This window comes from Syngnathus floridae, chromosome 1 (assembly GCF_059516105.1).
Source record: "Syngnathus floridae isolate MCC-2025c chromosome 1, RoL_Sflo_1.0, whole genome shotgun sequence".
NCBI lineage: Eukaryota > Metazoa > Chordata > Actinopteri > Syngnathiformes > Syngnathidae > Syngnathus > Syngnathus floridae.
This window is the reverse complement of record NC_142413.1, coordinates 7,390,271-7,405,548: the sequence shown is the minus strand read 5'-3', so window position 1 is coordinate 7,405,548 and position 15,278 is coordinate 7,390,271. Positions and strand designations below refer to the sequence as shown.

General features: G+C 43.3%; 1 protein-coding gene across 9 annotated transcripts in view; it reads left to right on the top strand.

Annotated features, from left to right (window-relative positions):
• dlg3 (discs, large homolog 3 (Drosophila)) overlaps positions 1-15,278 on the top strand; it is a 47,413-nt gene that overhangs the window by 22,617 nt on the left and 9,518 nt on the right. For 5 of the 9 annotated variants that reach the window (XM_088393461.1, XM_088393442.1, XM_088393424.1 and 2 more), the window contains 4 exons: positions 585-710; positions 5,928-6,084; positions 6,790-6,892; positions 14,701-14,815. In XM_088393461.1, coding sequence (XP_088249587.1) covers positions 585-710; positions 5,928-6,084; positions 6,790-6,892; positions 14,701-14,815 — 501 coding nt within the window. The remainder of the gene's footprint in view (positions 1-584; positions 711-5,927; positions 6,085-6,789; positions 6,893-14,700; positions 14,816-15,278) is intronic. The other 4 variants (XM_088393499.1, XM_088393490.1, XM_088393472.1 and 1 more) reach the window with 1 other exon arrangement.

The window sequence follows — 15,278 nt, the reverse complement described above, 5'->3', positions numbered from 1 at the left end:
GACTTAAATCGGACTTAAACTTTAGGACTTGGGACTCGCTTGACTTGGACTTGACTCTAACTACATGACAAGTCTTGCCTGTTTGACATTAAAAAATCAAGATTGTTAGTGACATTTGTTTTGTTGTTGAGAGAATTGCTACTTTTTGTGTAGCACAACAAAATACTAGAACCCTCCTCCCGCACATTTGATTTCATTTATGATTGCATATCTTCATTGTCACATAGTCAAAGATATCAAATAGCCAATTCAAATTATAACAACATAACTTCAAAACGATGGCATTGTTTTTTGTTTTTTGTAGGAAAACGAGGACTCGGACAAATTCAGCCACCATTAATTTCTAAATGAACCATTGTTTACAAAGGTGAACCAGCACAGGGTTAATCATCGATAGCCTAATTTTATGTAATTGCAACGGTGTAAAACTGGTATGTCTAGTTAGGTCCAATTTCTCCAGAAATGCAACTGAGTGAAGGACAGAGACGTTGACACATGCGTGACTTGCTCCCACCTCTGGTATGCGTGCTTTTCTTCCTGTCCTACACTTTGTCCCGTTCACTGTGATTCCTGTACCCCCACAGCCGGGCTGAGCCAATTTACAGTGTCATCCACAAGCCTGGGGAGGGCAAAGGTCCCCAGGCTCTCTTCAGAGGCTTCTGTCCTTCCCCTGCACCCTTGTGCCAAGCTCCACTCCCCCTCTCTGGCAGGTACTAACCTAGTCTGTCACGCCTTGCTCAGCTAACCCTCCTCTCCTCAAAACCAGACCTTTTCACTATGACGTCACACGTTGGCGAAAGCGGCAGCGTTCTCCCATGACACCGCTTGTAAACCAGGTTTAATGCCGTTTAGCAAAAGCACACGTCGAGTTAAGGGTCCGCCGAATGACATCATCTAAATGATGCGTAACGATTGTGCCACTTCAGGGGGTTTCGACTTGAAAGGTTTCACTACACGACGATGAAACAGACACTCCAAAAGCAGCACCTTCTGCCCTTTTGTCCGCTATTTTATTTTTTTACATAAAAGTGAGCCGTACCCGCTTTTGGCAAAGCACATCTCTGCGGGAGGAGTGGAGCCGAAAGGGCTTTCGCACTCCCACAAGCTGCTCCGTTCCATCTGTCAGGAGGCGTTGATAAACCTAAAGCCTCTGTCTCGGGCCAAGTTTCCTCCTGAAGGTGGGGGGCGGAGGGGTGGATAATATTCATCTGCGTTGTACATCATATCTGCAGTAGTGTCTACCTGAGTGTGACATTAGCAGATGGCCAAGTATTAATTCATTGAGTCATTTTTCATCCCTTTGTGAACCCTGATGTTTCTGTATGTCTGTGTGTGCATGTGCTTGTGTGTTCGTGTGTGAACTCTGAACCGCAGCTTTAATAAAATTGTGTCAAAGTATGTAGGGCAGCATGGAAAAACGTTTGAGCAGTCAAAAAAAAAAAAAAGTCAAAATAGGCTCAGCCGTTTGAGCAGTTATTCCATATCCGTGATATCCAGATTAAGTCCATTTGCTGTCAAATTTTGTGATGTCACTACTAGCATGCAAACAGTTGTCAGCTAGTACTACAGTTTTGTGTTCACAATTATTGCTTTGGCTCCTTTCTTTTCGCATCTTAATGCCAAGCAACTCTGTTGACGTGAGTTGTGACCTTTCTCTTGGAGACATGTAGTTCTTTGCTGCCATCTTGTGGCCTCTTAAAGCAAAGCCACTCTAATGAAGTGAGTTGAAGAGCTTCATTTGCTCAAAAACAGTGCTTTGCTGCTACCTTCCGGGGATTGCGTCACAGTCACCGGCGCATTTCTTATAGCCTCGAGTACCGAGAGCCGCAATGTAAATCCAACTTCACCATCACCCGGAAAAATTAGCACCTCTGTAGCCTGCTCGCCGTGCTACGTGCAGCAGATGAGCAACGGCCTCCATCCGGGATAGCAGACATCTCGGTACATACCCACCGCTGCGACTCTCAGCACAAGAAGGCTAATTTTAGATGCCTGCTATAGTAAGTGCGCAAGTGGAGCAGGTTGATTGTGATGACTGAGACGCTATAGCGGCCTTCTGCCCATTCTAACATACTCCAACGTTGTTGTCGCCCACGCCTTGGAGAATGAACATACAAGTTTTGTATTAGACAGGGCCGAGGTGACTGTTTTAAAGAAATAACGAAGACTAGTTTCTCTAAAGAAATAGCATAGCATATTCAACATAGCACAACACATTGATTGGGAACTAACCTACACTAACACAATCATAAAGTTAGAATTACAGTAAAATATTTGGATGAAAAAACTCCTTTCTGCCATTCTTGTACAAATCCAATGGAACCAGTAAGACCGGCGGCCTGTTCTCAGGCAAAGACTGTGAGGAAAAGTTTCATTATTTAACATGTTTGGTCAGATTCGAAACACAAGAAGCACTCAGATTGCAGCAGCGGGCGAGCTAATCAGCACCTTTATGCACCTCGCATCCGCGCAAACACAAAAAGCTTTGACTCGACAAATTCATGCATGGATAACGAGGAACACTTTGACCTTTCGCTTGCCATACTTTTAAGAGACGCAAAGGTGGAAAACGAGGCGCCGAAATGAAAGCAATCACAGCAAATTAAGCAGAGTCTTCATCTGAGGTGTTAATCAGACATCACGCGTTATTCTTAGTCACAGCGACAAGCCCGAAATGTAAATGAGCCAAATGCCAAACCAGAACAAGAAAATGGCACGCTACTGACATAAGTAAAGCCTTTTGACGGTTTGTTCGATATTTTGATATCCAGCTTAGGTGTTAGCATAGTATTACAAAGTTCTCAAAGAGTGCACAATTTGGGTTCGCGATTAACAGTTGCACTACCGGTACTAATGACATATAAAATTCTACTGATTATTAGTTGGTAGTGCCTCACCACTAGTTGTGCTATCAAAAGCCATTTTGTGCATTTATTTAATATTTGTGATGAGCTGCTTACTACAGTCCAGGTACTCGTACTGGTCGCTCTTTGGATAACTTTGGCATACTTGTTAGGTAACTCCATGTTGATAACTAATCGCGCGTGAAAAAAAACTGTGCCCGAGTTGTAAATCTGTGCGCTACAAGTTCCACTAAAGAAGCATTAGATGCTAACTGGTAGAATTTTAAAATGGCGCTAATGCTACTTACAGCATAGCATGTCGTCGTCAACTGCGTAGTGCACAGTTTTGTCTGTGCAATGTTCCTCGTTTGTAACATGTTTGGTGCCACATATTGTCTTTTACTTATAAAACATATCAAGTTCACCAAAGAGTGTAGAAGTGTCAAATTAAAGGCCCTAAAACTAGTGAGCGGTGTTTACATTTAGCAAAGGGGCTTCTGGGAATCTTCCTAACTGCTGTGTCTCAAGAGGTTGACACATTGGAATGTTGACATGGCAAAACAGAGGAGGACTCGGTATTGGTGCGATGAAACTCCGCTTGCAAGGCGTTTGTCCTGTTAAATACGCAAGTAAAATGAATTTGTCTACGCTGTGCTCATAATTGCTGAGAATGTGCAAAAGATTGTGTTTGATGCCGTATTCACTTGTGGAGTTGTAGCGTTAAACTTTTATATTCACTAGTTCCATTTTTCAGGTTTGTGGCTGTCGGGGGCGGGGCTAATATGGCGTGCAAGTGCATCACTTGGTTTGAAGTGCCGCTATAAGAACTTGAGCCTTTCGTTTGCATTAGCATTAACATTGAGATTTGTGGTTAGCTAGCTTGTTGGACTTGAGAAGAATAGAAAGACAGGAGCGGGATTTATTTATTTATTTATTTATTTATATTTTTGGCACAACAGCCACTGTGTGGACTTTGGGCTATAACCTCGTGTCATATTCTAGCCCCTGCAGACTATAATGTATTTTTTTTGTTGGCATAAGGATGGTACACAAAGTAGCATCTATTTCCCCAGGTCGATCGATTAATATTTTATTGTGAGAGAGAATGGTTATATCATTATTTTTTAATGCTTTGTTTCAAATGCTTGGTGATTATTTTTTCAAGTCAAATTTGTCAGGATTGTTTGTGGTGAGTCAAATGTACAAAGACTTTTATTTTCATTTTACAGGGATGTTCAAGCACAGTTAAAAAAAAGTATCTGCTCTTAGTTACTTCCCTCCGTGCGAGTTAGGGTTAAATGTTAAGCCTTTCTGGTAATGATGATGGGCAGCGAGTGTTTGGGGCTGGTTCCCATCACACAACACGGTCATGAGATACGGCCGGGACTTGTGAAAGTGACGCGCCTCTGAGAGGAAGGCCAGATCGAAAGAAGGCGACCTACCGCTAGCCATGTTCACCGTCAACGTCTCGTCCTCTGTGTCGCTGGGGAGGAGACAGCCTCCAAAATGCTACGCCCGAAGCGGCCGTCAGATTGGAACCCGAAGGTAACTCGTGTTGAATCGGGATCATGGCCATGAAGTCACATCAGTTACGTACGTTTGGAGGTTTCGAGATGTTCTATTTATTTATTTATTTTTTAGTCTGGAGTAAGAGCTACATCTAGGTGTCAACATTTATCTGGTCAACGAAGATAGTTTTTGATGTCAAAATCCTTTCTGGATATGCGTCTATCATCAAGTGTGGCTTTAAATAGTGTTTGCCATTAACTCCCTGATCTTTTCTCACATTCATGACACATTACTTGGTTTATACCGTAACGTACTCGATTCGAATGCCAGGTGACTAAACGCGACAAGTAGAGAGGTTCACCGCCTAATCCACGCAAAAATCCGTCTCAAATCCAAGGTGACGTGACGCTTCTGTTTGTCTGTCAAAAGATTTGTCTGTGACATTAATGCTTGTATTCAAGTTGACAAACATAAATGACCACCGTGGATGTTTGCTATCGGACTTCCAGACCTGATCTTTCCAAACACAGCTTTCACACTTTTCTTTTGAATACCATAATCAAGGCTTTCCCCATCCTTGAATGTTAAAATTGTGAAATGCTGCCTCGGTCGGGAGGAGGGGAAATGGCTGTAATGGCAACTTTGAGCGCAGCCAGTTGGGATGGCGATGGAATTGGACTGCAAGGGGAAAAAAAAACACTAATAGGAACCATGCAGTGTTTTTGTGGTGGAAGGAATGTGCGTTTGCGTGTGCATGCATACAAAGGAGCATGAATGCAAGTTGTCTTCATTGCTTATTAAATGTGTGCGCAAGGCCAGCGTGGCATGGACCGCCTTAATATTTTTGTGCATGTGTGTGTGTTTGTTTGCGAGTAATGGCGCTTCAAAGTGGCCTGAAATAGAGACCGTTTCAAAAGCCTTTCTGGAAACTGAGTCATCGCATTTAATGCAAAAAGCGGCGATTGAGTGGTGGTAGTGTGTGTATGTGTGTGTGTGGGGGGGGGGGTTGTCTATGGAGCTGGATGTCTGGTTGTTCTGTCGGCCTTCGTTCATTTGAGTGGGTGCTGATGACTGTGAGTGTGTGACTCCAGGCAGTGGGGAAAAATGATGCCTGGAAACACTTGTGTGGGTTTTATATGTCAGAAAGAGAGAGATCTATGTTATCCACCATCAAGTTGCAGCGGAACCTCCGAAATAGAATCTCCCCTTTCCCATTGTGGTCAGATTAGTAGGGGACCTTCTTTGCCTCTTCCTCTCATCTTTTTTTTGCAATGTGCTACTCTGAATGTTGGAGCAGAGCGTGGTACTCCAATGAAGGTGTGCAACTCCATTTGGCCAATATGATGACTTCAATATTTGCAATATAGCAAGGGTACAAAAGGTGAACCACACCACAGCGGGCGTTCACTCTCGTGTCCGAACAAGAAAGAACTTGCAATTAAGTGCGTTACGTGTTATATTTTGTAATGTACTTGAACAGATGGCTGCCCAGGAGACTGTTCTTTATTTTCATTTCCTTTCACTTTTTACTTCTTCAGGCTGACACTGCGGCTCTTCTCGTTTTTGTCTCGTCAGGGAGCCGAGAAAGGTGTTGCTCCACAAGGGCTCCACTGGGTTGGGCTTCAACATTGTGGGCGGGGAGGACGGCGAGGGCATCTTCGTCTCCTTCATTCTAGCCGGAGGACCGGCTGACCTGAGCGGCGAGCTGAGGAGAGGCGACCGCATTCTGTCTGTCAGTACATCCTCGTGGATTTTTTCTTTTTGTCCCTGTCACGGGAAGAACAACTCGCACTCTACTTAAACTGAAGTAAAGATACACTGGACGTTTGCTCAAGTACATCCACTTTTTGAAATTTTCCAGACACTAGTTTTGATTTGTGAGCAAAATGTGAGATGCTCTAAAGTAGAAGTTCTGTATTGTAGAAGTCCATTTAGCTTAACAAACATGCATTCTACTGCCCCCATGTGAGCAAATCACGCTCGCCAAAAGGGACAGCACAATGTCCATTTAACTGCAGCAAAACATAAGAACTGTTTAATTCTTGACATTCTATTACATTGCGTCATCATTGTGTGATTTTATAAAATACAATATAAAGTTAAACATTTCCGCTTAAAATATCAATAGTGACAGAAAATATTTTGAGGGTAGTCTTTTTCATGCTTTACTTAATTGAACAAAAACATGATTGGATTTTTATTTCACACCCGAGTACTTACGGTAGTGTACATTCAAAGTTAAAATTGATCATCGTACCTAGCACCACCACCGAATGTAAAATAACCTACTTTGATATCGAGGCTGTATATCATTTATTTGCGAGAACTTCGATCTTAAATCACCTCCACTCTGCAACTTGTCTTTTAGAACTTTCTTAATCACAACACAATCCTCCCGAATTGAAATGATCGATGAAAGTCTTTGTTTTGGTCGCAGGTGAATGGAGTGAATCTAAGAAACGCAACACACGAGCAGGCGGCGGCCGCCCTGAAGAGAGCTGGACAGACCGTCACCATCATTGCTCAGTACAGGCCTGAAGGTGAGCCTCGGATTCTTGCTTCCACATCACTGAAATGCACAGACATGCAAAGTGGGCAAACATCAGAAAATGGATGGCTGGATACGCGTAATGTTGCAATTGTATAGTGGCCTCTGTGTGCCACAAAGTCTGCCAAGTGACAAGTGACCTCCTCACGTAAACAAAAGCTATTCACATTGTCATAAAACAGCGCAAATAACGTCGTGCAGGGTTTCCCAATCTTTGACTCTAGATGCATGATTTTTATTTTTTTTAAATCACATGGCACACCATTAAATAAAAATGTCACAAAATGTAGAAACCTATAAAATGATGATGTGCTCATGTTCATTTTGTCACATACGTATGTACTTAGTGTGAGATGTGGGTTTGTCCACATACATCTAGGGGACTTCAAACTGTAGCATCAACAATGGGGGTACATCTATACATTTGATTTTCATGTTGTTCACTACTTTTCAATGTGAGATACAGTGATATACACAACATTATATGGCCTTCTGGATGGCAGCCAAAGCTTCCCCAAAACACAGTTCTCACAAGTATAACAACACCAGTAGAAAGACTGCTTGGGCTGCTCGTAATATTTTTACCCTACGGGTGCTACTTTCAGTCTACTAGTTCAGTGATCCCTTGCTAATTCGCGTTTCGTTTATCACGGCTTCACTACATCGCAGATTTCTTTCCAAATTTAAAAAACATTTAAAAGTCAAAATTAAACTTCTAAATTGAGGACACATGTGTCTAACCTTCAGAACAACGTAGTATTGCTCCAAATGTTCATTTACATTCCTTTAGAAGTCCGTTTTCGCGTGTTAGCACGATCGCAGATTAGCATCTTTCCGCTAACTCATTAGCCTGCCCAGTCCTTCTTGTTGGTGACCGTACTTCGCGGATTTCACTTATCGTGGGTGGTTTTCGGAACCAATTATCCGCGATAAACAAGGGATTACTGTATGTGATTAAACGTAACTATACTGTGAAACTAGTGCCCAGTTTTGCCTCACTCAACATATACACTCATGATATACATACTAGTCCTGTGCAGGGACTTTAAGTTAAAGTTGTTGAGCTTTTTGAAAGCCGTTTCTGCATTAATTTGATATCCTTGGAAAGCAGACATAAAACCACAATTTGGCCCTAGTAGAATTACTAATGCGTCACAATAGTTTACAATTCAATTTTAATTGCGTACTAGTCGTGGGGGGAAAGCGTTGCAAGTATGGTACGACACATATTGTTCAACGAGTGCAGCCTAATCGTTTCCGTGAAGTGTAGCTCTGGCAGGCTTGGCCGCGGAAGTGCGCGCGACTCCTGTGATGCGCTCCGTGCTCCCGCGGACGGATATTGAGTGCGAGAGGGGGCGGTGCCACGGATAGCATGGAGCCGGGTTAGCCTCGTGCAAGGCGGCAAACAAACCGAATTTGGCCGCCCCTTTCCCGGCTCTCAGCGCCGACTGGCTCCCCCGGTGAACACGCATACCAGGCACACTGCGAGAAGAGGAATAAGACAAAGACGGAAGAAGGGCAACTTTTTAACTAAAAGTCGTGGAAGAAGAAAAGAAATAGGCCAAGCGAGCAAGTTTGATCGGACTGCCAGCCGGGTTGAGATGATGGGGGATGGGCTAGCGCACAACAGCAGCAGCCCAGCACAAGCCGCGTGAAGTCGCTCATGGCCGGCTGAAAACCCGACAGAATACCGGCGGAAAACCGAGAAATTTCCGTCTTTTCCAGGTGAGACGAGGCGAAGCTTTAACACATAAAATATGGGGGTAAAATAGTGTGCTGCACTTGTAGAGACGCTTTACAATTGTATTTTGGGAGCCCGATGAACAACTAACCTGCAGCCTGACTTCTTCGGTTAGTTGGTGGAGGTTAGACCTAGTTAGGTACTAAAACACTTAAATGACCTCTATATCCTGGTTCGAATAGTACATTTTTAATTGAATAAGATTAATAACCATACAATCACCACGTTTGCCACGTTCATGTCGGAATGCTTGACACTTATTTGTAATTACACCACATCGATTGTATTTTAATCCTTTTAACGTCGTGTACAGTTAACACGGTTGAGTCTGGATTAACGAATGTCGTGCTGGGGTGCATTAATATATCGCTGAAACTCACTCTTATGTAACTCGGAAGACTTTAGGTAGGGACGCACAGGTGTGGTCCAACAGGTGTGTGTGTGTGTGTGTATGGAAGGCCTTTTGCGTATTTAGGCCATATCCTTGGTATCCCCTTGAAGCTCATTGTCCGAATTAGTAAAACCATTTTGCTCACTATTAGAATGACCGTGTTTTGAATGTTATGCCAGCGATTATTTTATTACTTGAAGGCCCAGCTTACTAGTAATGTCCCCCCCCCCCTACGTCTTCCTTGTGCTACTCCCTGACATTTCCCTAGTGGACCAAACGTGACATACTAGTATGCAAACACACCCGACATGTTGTCATGACGTCGACATTACGATAACACAGTATCACATGTTTGCTTTCTTGTTTTTCTAGTTTTTGTGCGCGTGTTTTCAGCATGCCGCAATGACATGATGACAAAGAAGTTATTGTTTGTGAGCTCCCGTCAATGGAAACACACATGTTCAACCAGTAGCCCTACTAGTTTAATCCATTATTTTACGTGGGCTTTTTTTTTTTCCCAACAAGTTAAAGAAAAAATGTATGAAATGACAGTGCAGTTTAAAACTCCTTTGCCCATGAGCACATCCAGCCCGTTTGCAAGCCATCTTCAGAAGCCTTCTGAGAAGCAGGGCAATTGGGGCGTTACACAATTTTAGTCATGTTCTACCAAAAAATGCTCAAATGAGTGAGCGCTGACTGTGATACTGTACGACAGCAGCACTTTAGCTATGCGGTCAGGTCACGTACTCCAAAGTTTGCTCGGCTTCACCCGGCGAAGGCCACTAATCTGCGTACAATATTTAACAACGTACTTCAAACATGCAAGGCAAGTGCTGGCTAATGATTGACTTCCTGCAACCCCTCCGGTGACCCCAGGCTTTCCCCAGTAACACTCTGGCATCCCAGACTGGTATGTGAGCATTGAACATTGTTCCTTTCAGATTTTGGCACTGGAGGAACCAATTCAGACACTACCCCCCCGTGGGCTTTGAAGGACAGTCTGTGCAGGAAGTTGGGAGTAAATATGACTCGTATACACGCTTTGATTGACTTGTGCAAGGCGTGTTGTTAGACTAAAGCGTTTACGTGAAGGAAATATGAGGAAATGCGGTGAGCCTGTTTGTGCAAAGTCAGCATACTTGCGATCCAAAGCAGTGGAGAGTGAACCACAACTACAGTATTTGAGTATGCAAGGGGACCTTGACCTGCAGGTGACCCAACTTCTTAGTTGTGCGTGTTGCTTAAATCATCAACTATTTTGAAAAGATTACAATTATGTTATAAATGATGTCCTGCTTTTTTGACTAAATATGTGCAATTAAAAAAATATAAAAATCAACAGATTACTTAGGACAGCATTTAGTTGCAGAAATGAGTGTATTAATATTAAAAAAGTCAAGTTGAATGTCATTTGAAACTCATCTTAGATTACTCTTAAAAATGAGGATTAAGTTTTTAAAAGTAATTGATAAAGTAAACAAGTGTGGGCTTTGCCGCCTGTAAAAATGACATATAAAAGACACTGTATAACTTCCACTAACAACCCATGCTAAACCAACTACCATGACCATTTTTGTCTGGGGTTTGGCTTCATCGCATAGCATCTTAGGGCATTTCAGAATGAGCACAAAAAAACACAAATAAGATCATTTGTGATTAATAGGTCATTGTGGTTTGGAGTCGAGGAGGGGGCTGTGCATATGCGGGTTTCACTCCCTACAAACAGAACACAGTCTCCTATTACAAGTACATGCTGGACACGTTGCGTAAGTGGATCATAAGAAAAGCCGCCGTGTCCCCTCAGAAATAAAATGTCGGAAAAAAAAAAAAAGCTGCACGACTAATGAGGACACGCAGCTTCAGAACAGTCCCAGTTTCTATTAGCTCTCTTTTATGCCTCCCGTTGGCACTGATGCTGTTGCTAAAATGTACACTACACTAGCTCTTGTCAGTGTGTGTGAAGTGCTTTAAAGGTCTGAGCTGCAATAAAAGGCCCTCGTGTTTCTCCTCATAGCATTTCTGAGGTGTGCTGGTGAATAATTGATGCGCTCTGGCTCACACGTAGATGCCCGGCTGCTCAGATACGCTCGCTGGACAAAACGTTAAGCGCACGTGCACCGTCAGATGACGTGGCGACACATTGCAAAGATCACTTTTTTGTCGTAAGTCTCTCGACACAAAGTACAAATTCAAACAAACAACCGCTCATAATTTGGAAGAGCTCATGAGACAAAGCATCATGAACTGTGTCGTTCTCAACTGCTTTGAACTTTCCCCATCACAAGCCACCTTCAGTTTATCCCAGAATTTTAAAAGTCAGTGTTTTTGTCTGCCCATTGCATGCAAACGCAGTAGAAATGGCAATGATAAAATGGCCATCTTATCATGCCACAGCCGTGTGCACATATGGTAGCTACAGTATGCTTTGTGCTGATAGCTTTCTCTCCACAGGTTGCGTTTAACTTCAGCAAAGTTAATAGTTAATAGTTGAACTCCTTCTGTGACTCATCACTTCATTTACATCAAATTAAGATGTCCATCTTTTTTGGCAGCCCCCACAAAAACACTGTGCTTTTTGAAATTAAGAAGAGCATAAAACCTAGTAAAAGAAAATGTAAATAAGTAGACTGGTATTATAACGTGACATTCCCAAATGTATTTGTGTGCCTTTAAGTGACTGACGATTCGATTCGATTCGATTAGTGCTGCAATTTGGCTCACTGCTCACAAACGCTTACGGTACACTAAAATTATTATTATTAAAATGCCATCGGCAACGGGCAACATGACCTAATGTGTCACAATTGCTGAAATATAAATTCTGTAAATTTGCTTCCACTCTCGTGTGGCATCACAAAGTCCAGAAAAGTAGTATTTTCCGAGAAACAACTACTTTGACTGGTTATATGTTTAGAATTTTATTTCTGCTACAGTGCCAAATAATCCATATGTTGTTTAAGCATCAATTTGATAGCGTTCACCGGGGGGGGCAGCCGTACATTACATAAACCCTAAAGGTTATTGTATCATCAGAATCTGATACCGGTATGTTCCTCGTGCCAGTGGTAGTACAAAAACGTCAGCTGTTAATCCCGCCTGGGTGTTTGTTGTTTATTCAAAGGCTTAAATGCATTTCCAGCTGCCCACCGACAGAACAGAACAGAATGCCGTACCTGTGAGCACGCTCCATTCGTGTTGGGACTGCTCTTATAGTTTCAGCTTGGGTTGTTATTTTTACACGCAAGCCCGGCAGGATAGAGGAGCATTTGTTTCCATGACTCTTCCCGTTTGTTGTGGGACAACAAAAGACAGACTACCTGTAAAGTGCCTTTAACAGGTGTGTCGTAGCTATGCCTTCTAATCTCAGCGGGCGTTCAAATGCAGAATGTCGACCCTCATTTTTTTTTCCCCTGCCCTTCTTTTCTCCCAAAGGGATTTTTTTTTTTTTTGGTCACAGTGCTGCACAGATCTTGTGATGTGTCGTACAGAGAGAGAGGTCTGCATTGTGATGTTGCCATTAGTAGCCGGCCGAGGCTTGGCAGCATTTCATAGTCGGGAGCTGAGCATTCCCTTCCCAAACTCCCCTGGGGAGTGTTCGGGCTGATTGCGGCTCACTGTTCTTCCTGCTTCGCTTGAATGTCCACAGATGAATGACTTTGGAAGGCGGGGAATGCGTTTAGCCAGCCTTCAGGTTGCGCTGTGCCATTTGGATGCCCCCCTTCCCCCTCCTTTGCTCTGCAGGCTTCGTTTCACCATCCATTTCGCCCGTGTCGATCGAGGTGTGGGGGAAGACTGTGTGCTGAAGTAGAAGTATAAATATTTAAGGAAAGAAAAGGCTGGTAAAAAGACAAGCACGGGTATGTAAATGATGTAAAACAGTAAAAAAAAAGTTATGTACAATACCAGTTTGGTCTACACAAATCTATACACAAAAGTTGCACTTTGCTCATACTGAGAAAAAGGGAGGAAAATACACGACTTGTTTGTTTTGATTTCTTCAAGGTTAGAAAGTGGGATTTTTTTTTTTTTTGCATCACATATGACTCGCATTTGCCACATTTTCATTTGCCATCTAAATCAAATGAGGTGGCTTCACTTCACACTTGATTGCATGGCACCTTTAAACTGTCACACTGAGAATTAAATCTTGAATGCACTTAAAGTAGAGTAACAAAGAATTTGTATCTCGCTGCTTGTCGGAGTTTTCTTTCCTTGTTCTTTTTGGGCTGTGGTGTCCGGTTACATCACCTTGGTTGCTCAGAGCGGGGTGGCCATAGCAGCAGCCCCCGCGAGACGTTTGCCTTTTAGGTTTTCGGCAGGGGGAGGATGAGGGTTCAGTGACCTACCTCCATTTTGTTTATGCACCTGCACAAAACTCCTGTGATGTCATCCTCACATGCGTGGATGTTTGCTTTTTTTTTTTTCTTCCTCAGGCTACCTGTCCGCTGGTTGGTCTCAGTCTGGACTTTGAGCTAAACAGGAAGTGTTGACGTCTAGTTTATGATTACACTGGAAGTCCCACAAGGCGTGTTTTGTATATTGCACTGTTGTCTTCACAACTTACAACGCCACCCCCAGAGTCACATTGGTTTGGAAAATGTCTTAGTATAAACGAACGATCATTGTAAACCGCAGTGCGTATCTATTTCTCACACTGCTCGGCAAACTCGCTTATCGCCAACTGTTGACAGTCTATAAAAAGTATCTAATTACAGCGAATCATTTGTTACGCGGATAATAATTGCCAAAAACACAACAAATCCAACAAACTAGTCTACCTGCCTTGATTCAATGTTTGTGGATTACCTTGACCTTGTTTTTTTACCTAAAAGGAAATCAAGTATGACTTAGGCAAGGGAGAGAAAAAAAATACACTCGGCAAAGTGCCCTCAATTTAACCAACATAATAGTGAGAGCTGTTTTCTTGTAGGAAACTGACACCAGTCCCTCCCAGTGCGCTGTTTTGTGAGTGCTACTAGTCCCTTGGACAAATGAGCAGACTAGTACAATATGGCCGAAATGCACAAAGCAATTTGAGCTGCTTCCATTGAGAGCCTTCTTAATGAGTCGACTCGGGTGAAGTCGTTCATCACACAGCCGGCACGCAAGGATTTGTGCTCTTATGACGAATGCTCACGCTTGCAATGTCGTGGGTGGTCTTCCCCCATTCCCCGCTCTTTTTCCCCCCCCCATTTTTTCTTCATTGAAACACACTGTTGAGCCCGCGTTGAACTTCATTAATTTGTGTAATTAATTTACCTGGACACGGGCGTATTGCTTTTGCCAGATCCGTGATAAACCATCTGTTCCGGAGCTCATTAATCAAGCCAAGGTTTCAGTCAATTTTTTATCAGGCTTCAATTCGAGGCGCTTTCTCTCACTTGTGGCCTTTTTATATCACACGCGATCATCACAAGCACTTTTTGTGTGAATGTCGGCCATCCATTTTCTGTAGTGCTTGCCCTCCTTAGGCTTTGTGGATGATGAGTGGAGCCTATCCATCCCATCTGACTGGTGGCTCCGGTGACTGCTACGGCTGGACTATTTGGTCTTGCCGTCCAATCTTTGCATTTTTCTTTACGTATGTCTAGCTTGTCAACACAATACCTCACGTTGGATCTTTGGAATGAGTTTTGATTGACATTTGTCTTTTCTTTTTGCCCCTCAGAGTACAGCCGCTTTGAGTCCAAGATCCACGACCTGAGGGAGCAGATGATGAACAGCAGCATGAGCTCGGGATCCGGCTCCCTGCGCACCAGCGAGAAACGCTCTCTCTACGTCAGGTAAACAGGAGGCCGGCACCGAAAAACAAAAAAAGACTCACCTCACATCAATGAACCTCGGAAACCCGGAATCCTGTCAAAAGCAGACACACTGTTGCCTGGCAAGGATTACGTGGTGAAGCCTTTTGCTTCATGCTGGCGAATAAATAAAGTCAACCATCACGCGCAAACTGAAATGTGAGTGATGCAAATAGCCATTAGATTAGCTATAGCTGTGAGCTTATTCCAAAGAATACTTCTTTCTCGTAAATCAATCTAGTGACAAGCTCGGCCAGCTCCATTCTTATATTCGACGTGAACTCGCCAGTTAGTGTGAGCCAAAGTCAATTAAAGCGTTAGAAATAATGGCTGGACGAGCGATTTTGGGAACAACACCTCTCCAACGACAACATTCCACAAGAGTGTGCTGGAAAGCCAGTCCAAGCTTGTGTCAGGCGCCTCCACAATGCAGACACGTGGATTA